Source organism: Cynocephalus volans, chromosome 2, assembly GCF_027409185.1.
Source record: "Cynocephalus volans isolate mCynVol1 chromosome 2, mCynVol1.pri, whole genome shotgun sequence".
NCBI lineage: Eukaryota > Metazoa > Chordata > Mammalia > Dermoptera > Cynocephalidae > Cynocephalus > Cynocephalus volans.
In genome coordinates this window covers 159,738,512-159,757,784 of record NC_084461.1, presented here as the reverse complement: position 1 = coordinate 159,757,784, position 19,273 = coordinate 159,738,512, and the positions used below count along the sequence as shown (strand labels likewise).

The window sequence follows — 19,273 nt, the reverse complement described above, 5'->3', positions numbered from 1 at the left end:
TGAAGAACTCTTATAAATCAATAATAATAAGATAATCTAATTTTACAGTGGGCAAAGGATTTAATGATTAGACATTTCATTAGTCATTAGAAGAATGCAATCAAAACAATGAGATACTATTTCACGCTCACTAGAATGACTATAATTAAAAAGGCATACAATACCACGTTTTGTTGAGGATGTGGATAAACTGAACCCTCATGCACTACCGGTGGGAACTTAAAATGGTAAAATCAGTTTGGAAAACAGATTGGCAGCTTCCTCAAAAGTTAGACATAAATTTACTGTATGACCCAGCAATCCCCACTCCTAAGCATCTACCCAAGAAAACTGAAAATAATGAAATATCCACACAAAGACTTGTACACAAATGCTCATAGCAGCATTATTTATAATAACCAAAAAAAGTGGAAACAACCCACATGTTCATGAACTGACGAGTGGATAAAGAAAACATGTTATGTCCATACAGTGGAATATAGATTAGCAACTTAATGGAATTAACTATTGATACATAGATCAACCTCAAAAACATTATGCTAAATGAAAGAAGCCAGACACAAAAGGCTGCTATTATATGATTCCATTTATATGAAATGTCTAACAGGTCAAATTTACAGAGATAGAAAGCAGATTAGTGGGTGTATAGGACGGGCTGGGAGTGAAAATGACCTGCAAATGGGCATGAGGGAACTTTCTAGGGGTTGATAGAAATGTTCTAACACTGGACTGTGATGGTGGTTGCACATCCATGTAAATTTACTGAAATCACTGAATTGTACACTTATGAAAGATGAATCTTGTCACATGTAAGTTATACTCATTAAAGCTGTTTTTTAAAAAATGTAATGCAGACTAAAGTTCAAAAGCAAGGCAAAAATAAGATGCTTAAACTGAAACAATTTTATTTGAACTATATGCCCTTAAGTATTCTTACTTTGGAAGACATAGCAAGTATTCAAGAGGTAATCTCATGTTAATTTCATTCACATTTTATGTGTTCAGGGTGGAAATTAAAAGTCCGCGTAAGGATAGAATGATATTAAAAAGTGGATGCAAAAAGACAGTTGCTTTGCCTTATAATTAGTAGAGACATGTAAGTGCCTTTTTGGGTATAAGATTGAAAGATTAACTATAAACACTTACCCTAAACATAGATGTTGTTTATTTTAGATTTAGAAATCTAAACCAAACTGCTCTAGATTGGTGTATTTATTTTATTTAATCCAAAAAGCTACATAATTATTTGAATGAAGAACATGGATGTATTAACAGAAGTGATGAGAGTAAATCCATTCTCTGAAAAAATTTCTGCAATATCATTTTACTTTTATTTTTAAGATTAGAGAAAAATAGAATTGTCATTATGTTTGAGAATTTGTGAATTATCTGCAAGCATGTTCATCATAGTGTGTGAAAGGAATTCTTGGTTTTTCTTCATGTGAGAGCTTTTGCCCTCTTTCTTTGAATCCTTCCCCCTTTTTCTTTGAACTCCTAAGCTATTGCTCATTGTTTGCTGTTTTCCAAATAGAATAAATTCTTAGTTTCTGTCTGTTCTCAGTGGAGATGCCACCTATTACATTTTTATTACCTCAGAAAAACATCGTTAGAATATTTTATCTAATTTATAGGTCTTTGTTTCTATAGCTGTCCAGTCTTCTATTTTGTTAATCTCTGAAAATCATATTTAAGAGTTTATCACGGATTTGTAATTTGCCACAACATTCTCAAGCATTTTTTAGTTATAGAAACAGTAGTTTCTTTCAGGTGATAGCACCTTTAAAATAGTGAAAAGAGTTTGGCATTTACAGTCACAAGATGGGGATTTGAATCCTAGACACATTTGAGTAGTAGCTTTGTGGGCGTGAGTAAATAAATCTTTAAAGTAGCATCCTCATTTGTAGAACAGGGAGAGCATCTGCCTTATCTACCTAACAGGTTAATAGTGAAATTTATTGAGATGATGAATTTGTTAGATTACACAATTTTTATTTATTATTTTTGAATCTGTAATGAGCAGTATTTCTTACAAAGTTATGAAATCAGTTTACTTATTCCTTTAAAGATTGATACTTATTTTTTATTTCTAAGCATACTTTTTTCCTTTTTCATTTTTCTGCTATTTCCTTTTCCCATATGACATAATTGTTTCAAATGTATCTAGCACAAAAAAAAAAAAAAATCAATAGATACCAAGTTATATTTGCTACATACCAAGCACTCTGTGATAGACAATGTAAGGATCTACAGAAGCATATGGGAGACAAGCATGAAATAACTGGGGAGCCACTGAATGCTGACTTTGCATACCAACTTAGAGGAATAAACCATAGTAAAAGGACTCTTAAGTCTGGAAGGGACTTATCAGAGGATTTGATAGAGGAAGCATTCATTGTGCTGGTCCCTAAATAATTAGGATTAGTTACGATTTGACCAGAGAGGAGATAACTCTTAGTAGGGGAATGATGTGAACCAAAAATGTGACTGGAGTGGTGGGAGTCTGAAGGTGAATGATAGAAAATTAGGCTGGGTTCGGGCCGGCCCGTGGCTCACTCGGGAGAGTGCGGTGCTGATAACACCAAGGCCACGGGTTCGGATCCTATATAGGGATGGCCGGTTGGCTCACTAGCTGAGCGTGGTGTTAACAACACCAAGCCAAGGGTTGAGATCCCCTTACCGGTCATCTTTTTTAAAAAAAAAAGAAAATTAGGCTGGGTTAGTTGACTGCCAGCAGAGGGATTTGGATTCTGTATGCCAATTAATGAACAAATTTTTTTGAACTCCTGTTAGGTCTCCAGATGTAAACAAGACACATAGGATACCGCCTTTCATGGAGTCATAATCAAGAAGAAAAGATAAACATTGCATAAGAAATTATAATTGTGACAAGTCTTCCGAAGAAGACTGAAGTCTGAGGGATCAGAGAGGGTTGCCTTGAGGAGATGACATTTGAGTACGAATTCAAGAGTTGAGAATAGTATTCTAGGCAGAAGGATCCTCATGGGTAAAGGATCTGAGGTGGAGTGGGGGAAAGCAAAAGTGATTTTAAGAACTGTAAAAAAAACCCAGTGTTGCTGAACATGGAGACATGGACAGGAGAATAGTAAATTAAATTTCAAAGCCTCATCTTCAAAGCAAAAGTTTGCCTAAGGCAAGGACTAATACTTAGTAACATTTTGAGGATTTTGAAAGGAGGGAGGTGAAGTTCCCTAGGTCAGTGAGGTTGATGCCACCTAACATAGAATGCCTGCTCTGTCCCAGCACTGGACTAAGGCCCCTGCAGGTGTGACATCTCACAGAAGCAGGCAGCTGAACAGCCCCCACTGCATGATGACTACTGCCCCAAGCAATTAGAGGTGGCTTCTCTACCATCTAATTGGGAACTTGGAAAACTCCGGCAGGAAGCATTGAGTGTGGTGTGGAGGGTATGAGTGGTGGCAAAGCGCAGTTCCCACAGGTGAAGGTGAGAAAGGCCCTGGAGACATGCATCCTGGCTGATATTTTCAGTGAAGTCCACGGTCAAGGCCAGAGTGACAGTGGTTATAGAAAGATCCCATTTCAGTTCAGTGCGCTACACTAGATGAAAGCCTGTTCACCTCTGAAAATGGAGTGAGAAATCCAGGTTAAGTAGCACAGACTCAGCATGCTCACCATCAGAAGCTTTCTCTGGCTCCCATCTTTTCAGCCAGGCATTTCTTGACCTGAAGGCTTCAGAATTATGATCCTCTTAACACTTTTCTGTGCTCTCTGCTCTTCTGTTTCTGCTTGTTCTCCAGAGAAAATCTTTTAAGCACTGACAGCTCCTTGCTTTCCTGGCTCAATAATGTGTTCCTCAGCTGTCTCCCTCCACAGTAGACACCCTTCTCACACTATGGGCAGTGTGGTCTATCTGCACAAGGTCCAAGGACCTTTGCATCAGAATCACGAATGGTTCTTGTGAAGATACTGATTTCAGGACTCTACCCCCTACCTTGAACCTCTAACTTGAAATCTCAAGAGATGGACCCAGAGATCCATGTTTTAGCCCTCTCCTGCTCACATGTCATTTCTGTCCACCCTTCTTCATTTTATTAAAGAAACATTGGACTGAAGCTACTAGAGGTGGAAAAGGGGGAAGGGGAGAGGGGTAGTGAGAAATGGTAAAGGGTCACAAAAAATGATTACATTGTGTCATGTTAAATATACTAATTATCCTGATTTGAACATCACTGCACATAAGTATTAATGTTCAACACTGTACCTTACAGACATGTACAATCAATTATGTTTCAATAAGAAAAAAATAAACACTGGATTAGCATCTCTCTGTGCTGTGCATTTTAATATGAACTGATATGAACTGGCAAGAATCAAACATAAAGAAGCCTGGATCACTGCCTGAGTGAGTTTACAGTAAAGGACCCTGCAATCTTCAGAGCCCTTTTTTCTACCTCTCTGACAGTATCGTCCTTTCGCTTTTTTGTTGTCATTATTTGCATACTTGACTGGCAGTAGGGAAAGGACTACAGGTTTCTTTAAGATTTGTGTCTTACCTTTCTTTCTGTTCTCTGCAGTAGTCAGCAGAATGCCTTCAACAAAATAAATGTGTTGCATTGAAATGATTTTATTCAGATATTTAGTTTTGTAATTAAGCTTAAGCTTTCTTTCCATTTGAGGATATGTTTTATAACAAATTTTAAAATTCCACATTTCTAAGTATTTTGTTTTCTTGCTTCATCAGCAGCGTTTCAAGAGCTTAGTGTTTGTTCTAAGGAATGCCCTTCATCTGGTGACTGAAGGACATGTTTCCCAATGCAGCGTCCATGACATCATTGGCAGGAAGGACTGCTCAATTTGTGGTTTTACTTGTTACCTCTAGTTAGCAGAATGAGCTCTTTGTCATGTAGTTAGTGGATATGTGGTAGTATAAAGGGGAAGTTATGGGCTCTTGGATAGTTTAAAATAATTCACATTTGCCTGAAAATTATGGATCTATTTTCCTGGTTTTTAAAAATTTATATAGACTTTACTGTTATTGTTTAACAGCCTTAATTTGTGTCAAATCATTGTCTAATTGGAAATCTCTTCATACTTTTATCTGTATGTCTGTAAGAATATGTGGACATTCTTTTCATTGTTAAAAGTCAGATGAGGTAATTTAGATAAATGTGTGACCAAATAATAATGTTGCTTTTTAATCTTTTTATCAATCAGCAGTATCAAATACTTCTTAACTGTGCCTTTAACTGGTTGAACAGATTTAATTGAATGGCTGTTCACCTTTTTTCCTATCATAGTCTCTTTAAAAAAAAACTTGTTTAGCTCTGTATTTATTATCTAGCAGTGACAGAAATATATCACACTTTGTAAAATGTAGAAAATTCACTTTGTGAGTATAAAAGACATACTTTATGAAAATGAGTAAAAATAAGTCTCGAACACATTGCAAAATACCTTTAAATATTTATTGATAATTTGGGCCACTTAATGTAAATCTATTATCTTTATTCTAAAAGCCTATCAAGAAAATGAATAATGTAGTCATACTATTGTTTTACCATTTAAGGTTTTTTAGCTTCTGAGTGAATATGGATTTAATTACCTCAGAGAAGATAGAGCCAGCAGTTTAAATGTGCTGCTGTGGCAAGAAGTAAGAGTTTAAATATATGTATATTTCTGCCTGACTTTGCAAATATCTCTTCTGTATTTTCCATGCGGTCCAAACACTTTTTTTTTAAAGTGTGTAATTATCAGAAAACAAAACAAAAAACTAAAACTGAAACACTTAAGCAGTAGCTTTATAAAAATTAAAAATAGCTTTAAAAAAACTGATGTGATGGTTCTATTTAGAAGCTTTGCCATAGGTTCTTAATTTTTCCTTTATTTCTTAAATGAACTGGAGAGCTCCTCCACCAGTCAGATATTTGATGCTCTTTATCTGCCAGCCTTCCGTTACTGGCTTTGTATCCGAATAGTTTGTTTAAACTCATCACTTGATTTACCTTTTTGTCTTTCTTGCACTTATTCTTTCCTCACTGGTTGCAGAAGAGGAAGAAGGTAAAATCATATAAGGGGTCTTCATAGGTTTGCAATACTGGTTTAGAAATCAACTTCACAAGTTACAGGATGGAAGACATTTTTTTTTACTTGATAGCAGTTCATATGTTGAACTTGGACGTAAACAGTTATAAGCTCGGAGTTAGTCCCACTGGCACAGCTGCCAAGGAAGATAATGCAGGCTTAGGCTGCACACATTGGAGGTCTGTGAGCATCCCTGACTCCTTGATTGATGCCTTACAGTTCTTCTCAGTTCAGGACTTGGGAGTGGGAGGGCAGGGGGCATTTGGGGCAGGATAATAGTTTGCTCTGAAGGGTGGTCCTTTGCATGTGGTCCTACAGAATGTGTAGCCTCCCAGGCCCATGCCTACCAACCACTAATGGCACTCCTCCATGTCTGTAATGGTATAAAACTCTTCCCCAGGGTTTCCAGACACTCCCAGGAGGGCTTTACTGCCGCCGTTGAAATCCACTGTCAAACTCTTAAGTTTGAGCAGCCTTTAGAGGAGGAATGAAAACGGAGTTCCTCATTGGTGAGGGGCATGAGAATGGCAAAACTGATTAAGGAAGAACGGTAGATTTTGACATTTACCTACATTTTAACATTTCTGATGTTCTTGATTCCGTTCTATAGTTCCAAGTTTTCATCCGGTGTCATTTCTGTCCCTCTTTTTTTTAATCTTTTCTTGCAGTGTACATCTCGTTGAATTCTCTCAACATTTGTTGCTCTAAGAGTCCTTTTTTGCCATCATTTTTCAAAGACATAGGTATAGAATTCTGGGTTGACACAATTTTCCTTTCAGCACTTTAAAAGTGTTGTTTCTTTGTTGTCTGGCCTCTGTGTTTTCTGAGGTGAAGTTGTTCCTTTTAAAAATATAGTGAGTTGTCTTAAAAATAAACTTTATTTTTTAGAACAGTTTTACATGTATGGAAAAATCACAAAGATACTACAAAGAATTCCTATTAACCCTGCACCCAGTTTTTCCTGTGATTAACATCTTAACATTGCTATGGTATGTTTGTTGCAATTAATGAATCAATACTGATACATAGGTTTTTTTTATTGAATCATAATTGATTATACATATTTTGGGGATTCAGTGTTGACATATGTTGATCAAATCAATATTATTAGTATGTATATTGTTACAAATTGTACTTATTCTTTATGCCCCTTGTCCAGTCTCTCCCCAACCTCCTCTCCCTCCCCACTCCCACCACTGATAACCCTAGATTTCTTCTCTCCCTCCTCTGAAAGAGTAATGGTTACTCTGTTGATTTGTTGCCTAGGTGATACATAGTTATTAACTAAGTTCATTACATATTCAGATTTCCTTAGTTTTACTTAATGTCCTTTTTCTGTTCCAGGATCCCGTCCAGGATATACCACATTACATTCAGTCATCATGTCTCCTTAGGTGCCTCTTGTCTGTGACGTTTTCTCAGACCTTCCTAGTTTTCGATGACCTTGACAGTTTTGAGGAGTACTGGTCAGGTATTTTATAGAACGTCCCTCAATTGAAATATGTTTGATGTTTTTCTCATAATTAGACTAGGGATTTATATGGATTTTTGAGAAGATGACCATAGAAGTGCCATTAGCCTCACATCATATTAAGTCTATGTATTATTGACATGAATTATCACTATTGACATCAACTTTGATCACTTGACTGAGATAGTATTTGTCAGGTTTCTCCTTTGTAAAGTAAATTGTTTTGCCCTCCTGTACAGTACTTTTTGTAAGTTACTGTGCACAACCACACTTAATAAATGGGGAATTATGCTCTACTCCTTAGGGTGGAATATCTACATAATTATTTGGAATTCTGCATAAATGATTTGTCTCTTCTCCATTTATTAATTTATTCAATTATTTATATCGGTATGGACTCATGGGTATTTATTTTATACTTTGGATTATAATACAATATGACTTTATTTTGTAACTAAAATTATTCTAGCTTTGGCCATTGGGAGCTCTTTCAGTTGGCTCTTAATGCCCTCATTATCGCAAGTATTGGTTTTTGTTTTTGGTTTTTTTGTTTTGTGGGTTTTTTGTTTTGTGTTTTGAGCACTTCCTTACTTTCTGGTGCTATAAGACGTATCATCTTATATGTATTCCCTGTACCAATCCTAGAATCAGCCATTTCTCCAAGGAACCCTGGTTTCAATTTATCGGAATTTGATATTAGAAACCAGGGTCTGGGCATTAGCTGTACTTTTTACATCTGAGGTATCTGTTGCATCTGGGACTTCTCAGCTGACAGAGCAAGGAAATATGTGTGTGTATACTAACCCCTGTATATACACATATCTATCTATAAATATTTCTATATGTAACCATCTGTATCTATATTAAGCTAAGAATGAGTTCATACTTATGTTTGCAGCTCTAATCTATTACCACATGGATCATTCTAGTTTTTTCCTTTGCTTATTTCTAAACTCTTACTCCGTGAGACACTTGGCTCCCACCATCCTACATCCATTTACTTGATTGTTCAGTTTCCTAAGCTCTCAGACTTCTAGATTTTTAAACATGAATAACAAATTTGAAGGTCTTTTAGAGTTCTGGTGCTTGGTCTGGAATCTAATGTACTTGGCTTTCTTCCCAGTTAAATCTTCCCTGGTTGTAATACCTAACTCTGTACTTAACCTTTCTTTTCCTACCCACTGAAAATTCTTTTGTCAAAAACTTATAAGGAAGCATAAGTAAGTATCTTACTTGAAAAGGACAAAAAACGAGGAAGGTGGAATCTTGAAACACAGATTACAAGAAGAACATATTCATTGTCGACCTGCAAATGGGTTAAAAAAAATTTAGTAAAAATGGTTTGTTGAGACCTCTGGTAAGTAACAGTTCAAGTGGAGAACTCCTGGGAAGATTCAATTATGTGAGCTCAGTGTACATTGATGTATGCCATGGCTACTAAAAAATTTGAATCTTGGGCTGTGTCTCAGATGTAGGAAGGTGTTAGTCTCATGCTACTCTTGATATTGGAAGTATTGTGTTCATCTTCAGCATTTTCTTTTAGTAAAGACATTGAAAACTGATGTTTAGAAAAGAATAAGATGGAAAACTGTAAACAGTATCTTATCAAACATAATTTGGAATTTTAGCATCAAAATGAATAATGATATTAACTATTTTAACCCGTTGAATAAAATAGAAACCATGAATCACACTGATCTAAAAAGTAAAAGTAAATTGAAAGTTTAGTGAGGAATGGAATATTTACCTAGTCTTAAAGTACCTACCCACAGAATACTTACTAATTACAAAGGGCAAAAGAGTAACTTCATGGTACACATTCCTGGAAGACATCAATTTTATCAGGTGATCAAAGCGAACCTTATCAGTCATGGGATGTATCCAAACTGTGTGCTGTCTGGTAGCATACACTGAAAAGAGCACAGCATCACTTCTCTGATGTTGCTGTCAGGTGTACATGACCTGAATCCAGTCATGAGGAAATACCTTCTACGGAATAACTGGACTAATCTTCAAGTGTCAAGGTCACAAACATCAAGGAAAGATGGAGGGACTGTCGCAGACTGACAGAGACAGTTGTAACAGCTAATTGCAGCACGTGACTCTATCTGGACTGCTATAAAAGACATTTTGGGAAAGTTGGAAAAGCTTGAATGGACTCACGTTAGATGATAGTAATGTATCAGTATTAATTTCCTGATTTGGGGGGGTTGTATTCTGTTTATAAATTTTTTTGTTGGTAGGAAATTATACACTAAATATTTGGGGGTGATGAGGCATTATGCCAGCAACTTAAGTCTTAAGTGGTTCTGGGTGTACTTACAACTTTTCTGTAAGTTTTAGATTCTTTAAAAACATTTTTTTAAAAAGGAATGATTTGGGGCTCTAGTAATAGTTAATATGAAAAGACTGATGTGGGGTCCTAGGGAAAGGTGTCTTTGAATATTTGAAGGATTGCTTTGTAGAAGAGGAATTTTGATTCTGGGATGTGCAGCTTGAAGTTGGGATGCTTCTAGTGTTCGATGGTGTCTTAGAATCTATTGACAGGACTTTTTTTCTTCATGATACATGAAGTAATGACCTACTTTACAGTTGATGGTATTTTTTGCCATCCATAAATGACCATTTATTTATTCAGTGGTGATTCTCCAGAGGAGAGTCAAGAGCCATGAATGGGCATCTAGAAATCTAGACTTTAGTTATAATGAAGACCTTGGACCTTTCCCAATTTTATTCCTCCTGGCTTCACTCCTCTATCCTACTTTGACTGCATCAGCCACTATTTCAGTCACTTTGACCAGCAATTTCACTGGGTCAAGGAGGGTCCACCATGACTATCAGTTACACTTGAGGCCACTTGGCTCCCCAAGTGCTGGGGAGAGGTCAGGTTAAGGAGTTTGGATATCATTTAGTTGTCCTTAATGTCAGGTTAAGGAGTTTGGATATTATTTAGTTGGCAGGGGGGACACATCAATGTCTTTTGAACAGGAGAGCAACAGGACAAATCTATGTTTTAGGAAAATTACCGACAGTTCTCAGCAAGAAATCCATTATTGCTATCACCTGTCATCTCAGAATTGTTGCTGTATTCATTTATAAAAGAATGTAGCATATTATTTTTCCCCCTTGAATTCTTTAAGGGATCAGTGAAGAGAAAAGTAAGACTGGGTTTGAAGAAATGGAAGTATTGTAGGTAAACATTTGAGAAAGACTGAAGTCAATGGAAGGGAGAGAGAAGAGAAGGCCTTGACCATGAACGAGCAGACTCATTGTGACGCAGGCAGCACAGGGCGTGGCCCATCTGTGCAACTTGACTGATAGAGTATTACAGAAAAACTCTGAATTATACCTACCTGTTTTGTCAGCAGCAGTCCTTCTAGAACTTTGGAGCACTTTAATCTCTTTCTCTTAAAGTATACATTGTTCTGCTTTACACATAAATAGGTCATTGAATGCCACAAGAATAACTTTAATGCCAATGCTAGTAACCAACCAGAAGTTATAAAAGTATTGCAGCCACTTAATGTGTGAATGCAGCATCCCCCGAACTCTTTTTATGGGAAATTTCCTAAATTTATCTGAGTCATTCTGAGTATTGAAATTCCTTAAAGTTTTGGCAGGTGATTTGAACTTAACAGGTTCATCTGTTAAGGCATAAAATGTCTGCTAAATTCAGGTAAGCTTGTAGTGAAAAAGCTTGCTTGCAGTGAAGCCACCTCTCTCCACCTGCATCCTGGGGTTCCAGACAGCTCATTTGCTCTCTTCCTGGGCCTGCCCTAAGACTCACTCCCAGGATGGGCAGGGCGAAGTGGGGAGTGGAATAGATTTCTGACACTTCCTGTGGACCAATTGTATTGGTCAGCAGGTGCCTGAGTGCTTTCTGAGGGGTTGGGAGGCATTGAAGAGAGGGAAGAAGAGTCCAAAATTCTGTAGTAGGGACTTGGGTGGGGGTAAGAGGTGAGGTAGAATAGATTTCTGACACTTCCCAACTGGTGGACTCACTTTCTGAGCTGAAGCACACATGAATCCTCTTGGTATCCAGGAGGATTGTGTTGGTCAGCAAGCGCCTGAGTGCTTCTTGAGCAGTGAGGAGGGAGGAGAGGAAATAGGAATCCAGAATTCTGTGGTAGGGGATTTTTGATTTCCTTCCACAATGTCTTCCTTTACTTTCTTTGATTAACAATACTATAAGTAGAATTAGCTCATTAAGCTGTAGCATTTACTGAGCATCAGCGGTGAAACCTGAAGGTAATATCTCATTTTTGGAAAGAAGAAACTGAAGTTCAGAGAAGCTAAATATACTGAGATTTGAACCTAGACCTTCTGATTTCAGAGCCCAAAGGAGATTAATTCTGAAGTTCTTTCAGTTGGCCCCTCAAAATTGATTTTGTAGTCAGAATTATAACAGCATTACCATACTTTTCCACTTATCTATTTTCTCATTAAGAAATAGAGTTGCTGGGAGTGGGGGGCTCTTTTTTTACAGAAAAATTGCCCACCCAACAATTCTACTTTTTTAGTGGGAAAAAAATAGAAAATTTTATTAGTCCCTCTGATTATAAAATCAGTTTACAAAATGTAGAAGTTACGGCATTAGAAAGCTAGTTTTGCAAATACCGTTATTTTTACTGATTCAGGTGAGCATCAGTGGATGCTGAGAGTATTGAGTGGAAGCTGCATGGGGAACTGGCTATTTATACAATGTGAAAGTATCATCCTATCAGTTGCTTATTACTTAAAAAAAGAAAAGCATTCACTTATGTGGAGAAATCTAGCAGATGACAGATAAATTTTATTAACCAAGTCATAAAATTTGTCATCAGCAATAAAAGTAGAACTCAGCATGTGCTTCCTGACGTGATACGCTGAGGACAGACATAACATCATCTCATAGCATCCTTACCAAAAATGTTTAGTTTAGAGAGCTGATCAACAGGAAAGAATCAAAAAAATTCATATTGAGGGACATTTTCAAAACATCCGGCTTGGACTGTTCAGAAAGGTTAATGTCCTGAACAATGGATGAGAAGTGAGTAAGGAACTATTTTCGATAAAAGGAGACTAGTGAGGGCTGGCCAGTTAGCTAAGTTGGTTAGAGCATGGTGCTGATAACAATTATGAAAGTCATTATTAAGATCAGTCACTATTTTAACATGGGCCATATATTAAAGAACAGTGTTGTATCAGAGTTAAATTTAGTGATTATGAATAAATGAATTGTGAGCATGTAGAATAACTTTGTTCATAGGAGATACTCTGAGTATTTAAGAACGAAAAGTGTTGTTTGCAATTTACTCCTAATTGGTTCAGCAAAAATAAATACATATAGAGAGGGCAAAATATTACCAGTTGACAGATTTAAATTAAAAGCACATTAGTGGGGGGGGGGGAGAAGATATAACAACTACAATTATTTGAAGTTGATACGACAAGCAAACAGAAAAGACGTTGGGGGGGAGGGCGGAGGGAGGAGGGAGGGAGGTTTTGGTGATGGGGAGCAATAATCAGCCACAATGTATATCGACAAAATAAAAAAATAAAAAAATAAAAAAAGCACATTAGTGTTCAGATAGTATTGAAACTATTATGTGGGTTTGAAAATTCTTAAAAAGGGGAAAGAATAGAATTGTTTATTGAAGTAGCCAAACTCAAGCAGTGGAAACATAGATTCTAGTAAATAATAACAATGGAGCAAGTTTTTCAAGAAAATAGTTGAAAGCAGGTATCACAAATGGGTTTTTACTTCATTGTCATCTCTGATAAATTAATACTGGCCACCAGACAGGTTGAAATGCTTGGGATTCTGAACCACGTTCATGGTTTATTAGCAGTATTTGCCAAGGTTTGAGGATGTGGGAATGGTGATAGTATCCCATGTATTTGTCATCCTATGCTTGAATGTTTACATCACTGCAGTCTGATTAATCCTTAACTCTTATTCACTCCTTGATCCAACCCTATTTTTATCCTGAAGTTTAAATTTTCTCTGGCATTAATATCCCTCTGAAGCTGGGCCAGGGCTTCCCAAATCTTTAAAAGTCAAGGGTCTGAGGCATCCTTAAATCAGGGTCTTTGATACCAGACAGGCTTTGGGGGAGAGGGGCATCTCTTCTAAAGGGGGGGGCGGTTCAGTATAAACTTTTATCAGATTCTGTAAGGGACTTAAGACCTAAAATGGTTAAAAACGCAGTGCATTCACTGCTATTCTGATGATCTGCTGTTATTTGTTTTTCATTTTGCTTGATTGGCAGTGTCTTAGTCTCCTTTGCTATCACTCTTCTCAGTCCCGCACTCTGTGCCAGTGATGAGACCACCTGTGTTTGGCTCCTCTCTCTAGTCCCTTTAAGATTGTCCTTTGTCCTCCTGAGGGTAGAGGCGGTTTTCATGTAATCAAGAGCAGGTAATTTTGCACTCTCTTTAAGAGGCGAAAGCAGCCTTGATCATAGTATGTGCTCAATAAATATTGTTGACTGGATGGTTGAAATAATTAAACACTTCTTTTCCCAAACAGCTTTCCAGCTGAAATTAGTTGGCGCGTTCATTTAGTGTTCTTTGAATAAAATCACATGGATTGGTTCCCTTGGCTATATGTGCAGCTTTCCCTCCTCCTTTTCCAGCTTGAGTCTTCAAGAGGGAGCCTCAGAACTGATCTCTAAAATCATTTGTACCTGGTGTGATTATAAAGCAATGAGACTGATTGTCATATGTTGTTTGTGGGATCCGTCTCAGTTACTTTATAGCCATACCTGGTATCTTATACCACAGATCATTGCCTGTCGAACAACATTTTAAAAGCACAAACCTAAGGTTATTAAATGAAAATGTAAAATGGTTTAGCATTATGTTATGATTTTCTCTAACTCAACTGATCAGAACTCTTATTTCACAAAGGTAATTAGATGTTAACTTTATTGCTTGCTTTAATTTTGCATTTTTCTTTTTGTTTATGGATTTTTAATGAGTATTCTGATAAACTGCTGTTCTGATAAAGTGGCTGGAACAATTTTGAATAAGGTAATACAAAATATATGTTCCTTTGGGTTACATTTTTCATAAAACTTTTGGTGAATTTCTTTTCAGTTGCATGTAGTCTTTTGACTGCACGTAACACAGGGATGGTCCTTTTAGCTAAATATAAGTGAAGCATATAAAACCAAATGTTTAGTATGTATTATTTATTGAAGAAGCCTTTTCTAAAAGGGCAAGTTTTGGGGCTTTTGCATGTTTGGTGGTTTACATTTGTATGCACAGACCTTATTCATATTTGAATAAGTAGTTAAAATTTTCTCTTACCCAAAATAAAATGTTATTTCCTATCTCCTGACCCTTAGTCTCTATTAGAGGCTCTTCAAAGAAGGCAAATTGTAAAAGTTGCATGTCCCATCACAGGCAGCTTCAGCTTATGAGAGGACAATTGCCAGCAGCTAGATTAGTGGTAGAAAGGCTTCTCTATTTTTTTTAAAAGAAAGTGGTAAGTTATTCTTTTTGTGGAGGAGGAAAGTGATAGAGATTTGTGCTATCCATAGGAGAGAGACTCACTTGTCTTTAATGTATTACTGTTTCTGGAAATGATGTAGGGAAAGGGGATTAGGTAACTAGAAGGCAACTTAAGACCATCTTTGTAGTTAACTTACATGGTTTGTGGCTGTGGGCAGACCTCTGGACAGCTTTTAGAAGATGGAAGTATTTTGATGCCTAACCAGAATGTTGAAGCTTGGACCTGTCTCTGGAAGGATTTGACTTCCAGAATAGTTCTGAGTAAACTAGAAAGAAGCCTCGCTCCAGTCAGGTCTAGACATAAACTGAAGTCGGTTTCAGATGTTCTAAGTAAAAGTTACCACCATGTGGTACTTTGTTGTTGTAGCTGTATTACCCAGTGTGTGTCCTATGTCTCAGTGACATTATAAAACTCCATATCCTCTACTTCTATCCTTGTACTAGTTGTACATACAATAGGTGCTCCATGAATGTTCCTTAGAGTGATTAGTATAAGAAGTACCAGTTTGTTCTATAAATAACAGCACTTTTCTCCTTTTCTTAGGGTATTAGGGCTTTCTGGAAATTATTTTAAGATAGAAAAGGTTTACAATGTAAACCTACCATGATTTTATCATATTTCTGTTTCTGTATAATATGTTATATTACTGTCTCTTGTCACATTTGGCTGGTTTAATAATCTGTTCTTCAAATATAATTGTAAGACAAGTTAATATGGTTCTACAATCATTTTATTTTATGCCTTTCTTCTATCTCAGTCTTAAGTACTACACAACAAATTACATGTTCCCACTTGGTGCCAGCATACCCAACTGCACCTTCATTTCAGTTGAAAAGTTGAATCTGCAAACCTTTCCCATTAGCAAACATTACAGTAGTTTTTCTAAACAGCATATTTATATATTTGATGTTTCTATATATTTTAAATGTCACTTGAGTGTATATATTTATTTTACATTACAGGCACTGGAGATATTATTGCTGTCATGATAACGGAATTGAGGGGTAAGGATATTTTGAGTTATCTGGAGAAAAACATCTCTGTACAAATGACAATAGCTGTTGGAACTCGAATGCCTCCAAAGAACTTCAGCCGTGGTTCTCTAGTCTTCGTGTCAATATCCTTTATTGTTTTGATGATTATTTCTTCAGCGTGGCTCATATTCTACTTCATTCAGAAGATCAGGTACACAAATGCACGCGACAGGAACCAGGTGAGCTACCACTACTCTGTAGTGAATGGTTCTTACCAGCCATAATTTATAGACACCTGTCATGATCATACATCTTACAAACATTTTTTTCATTTAAAAAAAGGTTATGGGTCTGGGTGGTTAGCTCAGTTGATTAGAGCACAGCTTTGTAATACCAAGGTAAGTTGTAAACTTCATTCATTTTAATATGTTGAAAATATACCTATACAAGTATTTTAAGGATATTTTAAATATCTAAAAGGGGAAATTATTACATTTATAGCAATCACTTAGGCTATTCTAGTTAGGTAGGTAAATTTTAATATCATAATATGATCTAGATAATTTATTAATTTGGAGAAATATTACAAAGTTGCATTTTTAAACTGGTAACTTTGGTTCTCTCTGAAGAGGGAAACTGGGAGGAGTGGGAGGCAGACTTCACTTTACTCCCTTTTCCATGTGAATTGTTTTTCCCATGTGAATTTTGAACTATGTATTATCTATTCAGAAAAAAAATAAAAAATAAATTATCTGTCATATCTAAGCTCAGACATGGGGGTGAGGGTTAGGTGGGGAGAATCAGTAAAATAGATCTCTCTAGATAGTTATCCTAGAAATTCCACTGATCAGCACATCTCAAGTGCTCAGTTAACTTGGGTTGAACAAACAAAGGCAGAGTAAAGGCATCATGCTGCCCTGCAGGGGAGGGCCTGGAGATGGGGGTTCTCTCAGTTTGTTACTAAGTTTCTTTGATGTGCTGTAGACAAAATACCCACCTTCAGAGCCTGGTTAGAAGTGTTAGGTCCCTGTCCTAGACTTTTCCTGTAGGAAACTAGGAAGTGAATTGCTTGGAGAGTGGTTTGAAGCCAGTTTTATTTTTATATATATACATATATATATAATGCCATCCTCTCTCTTAATCCTTGTGGGGTGTTGGAATTTTCATCCTTCCTCACATTCTGTTGGAGGAAGCACAGACTTTGGCATAAAACAGGTCTGAGTTCAGATCCCTGCCTTACCACCAGTTTACCATGATCCCTCTTGGTCAGTTTATTTAGCCCTTCAACTTGTTCTTCACCTGAAAATAGGTATAAAATACCTGAAAACTGCTGTTTATTGAACATTTACATGCCAGCATTTCTGTAGTATTCTGCACCTTTTTATTTTTTAAATTTTGATAATTCTTATTATTTATAACTTCAGACTTACAAAAAAGTTGCAAGAATAGTGTAAAGTATTCCCTTCATTCAGATTCTTCAGCTAACATTTTATCATGTTTCTTTTTCTATGTATATATTTTTTTCAACCATTTGAGAGAAAGTTGAGCTATGATGCCCCTTTACTCTTAGATACTTTGTTGTGTATTTTGTAAAAAACATATTCTCTTATATAACCACAGTATGATTATCAAAATGAGGAAATTAACATTAATATGATACATTATCTGATCTACAGACCTTTTTCAGGTTTTGTAAAACTGGCTTGATAGCAAAGAAAACCTTGGCTTAATGGGATCAGATTGAATGTTGCATTCGGTTGTCATGTCTCTCTTACTGTTTCATGACACTGACATTTTCAAAGAGTACACGTCAGTTATTTTGTATTTGAGTTTGTCTGATGTCTTATGTTTGTTCCTTCATGATTAGATTCAGGTTATATGCATTTTTGTCAGGAACACCAGTCCTTTACATTTTTAAAAACTTTTTATTTTGAGATAATGTAGATTCACTTGGATTTATAAGAAATAATACAGAGAGATCCCATATACCCTCCATTCATTTTCCTCCAGTGGTAACATCTTGCATTACTATAGTAAATATCACAACTCAGAAATTGACGTGGATTCAATCCTCCAATCTTACTGAATCCACTGAAATCTTCAGATTTCTTTGGTTTGACTTGTACTCGTTTGTGTATGTGTGTGGTTGTGTGTGTGTTTAGTTCTGTGCAGCTTTATCACATGTAGATTCATGTGACCATTACCACAGTCAAGATACAGAACAGTTTCATCACAGGGATCCCTTGTGCTACTCTTCTACAGCCACAGCCACCTTCCTCTCACCCCCTTCTCTAACCACTGGCTGCCACTAATCTGTTCCCATCTCTGTAGTCTTGTCATTTCAAGAATGTGATATAGGGCTGGCCCCGTGGCGCACTCGGGAGAGTGCAGCGCTTGGGAGCACAGCGGCGCTCCCGCCGCGGGTTCGGATCCTATATAGGAATGGCCGGTGCGCTCACTGACTGAGCGCGGTGTGGGCGACACCACACTTACTGGTCACAAAAAGAAAAAAAAAAGAATGTGATATAGATATAATCATATGGTACTTAACCTCTAGAATTTGTATTTCTTCACTCAGCATAATTCCCTTGAGATCCTTCGAAGGTGCTGTGTGTATCAACAGTTTATTCCTTTTTATTGCTGAATAGCATTCCATGTTTTGTGTGTACCACAGTTTTTTTAACCATTCACTCATTGAAGGATATCTGTGTTGTTTTCAGGTTTTGGCTATTATAAAGTGGCTGTGAACATTCATGTACAGGTTTTTGTTTGAACATGAATTCAAGGGTTGTTATGGTAGGTAAGCACATATTTAGTTTTGTACGAAACTGCCATACTTTTTTTCCAAAGTGGCTATACCATTTTACGTTCTACCAGGAATGTATGACTGATCCAGTTCCTTCACATCCTCATCAGCATTTAATGTTGTCACTATTTTTTTATTCTAGCCATTATGCTAAGTGGTTAGTAACGTTTCTTCTGCGGTTTTAATTTGCATTTCTCTAATGGCTACTGATGTTGAACATCTTTTCATGTGTTCTATAGGTGTCAACTAGATCACTGTGCTCATCTTACTTCCATGAGGAGCTAGGTGGGATGGAGGTAGAGGTAGAAGGGAGATCATCTTCTGTGCCATGTTGAAACCAGGGTGGGAGGAGGTGTGCAGTATTTTTCTTTGGTGTTTGGCTGGAGCAGAACAGGTATTAATTACCCAAAAGCCTTTGTGATGTCAGGCCATCTCTTTCCTGGTACTTTGGCTGGGGGAATCAC

At 36.8% G+C, this 19,273-nt stretch overlaps 1 protein-coding gene across 3 annotated transcripts in view; it reads left to right on the top strand.

Moving 5' to 3' along the window:
* RNF130 (ring finger protein 130) overlaps positions 1–19,273 on the top strand; it is a 115,844-nt gene that overhangs the window by 34,115 nt on the left and 62,456 nt on the right. For all 3 annotated transcript variants that reach the window (XM_063086396.1, XM_063086397.1, XM_063086395.1), the window contains exon 3: positions 15,992–16,242. In XM_063086396.1, the coding sequence (XP_062942466.1) occupies positions 15,992–16,242 (251 nt within the window). The remainder of the gene's footprint in view (positions 1–15,991; positions 16,243–19,273) is intronic.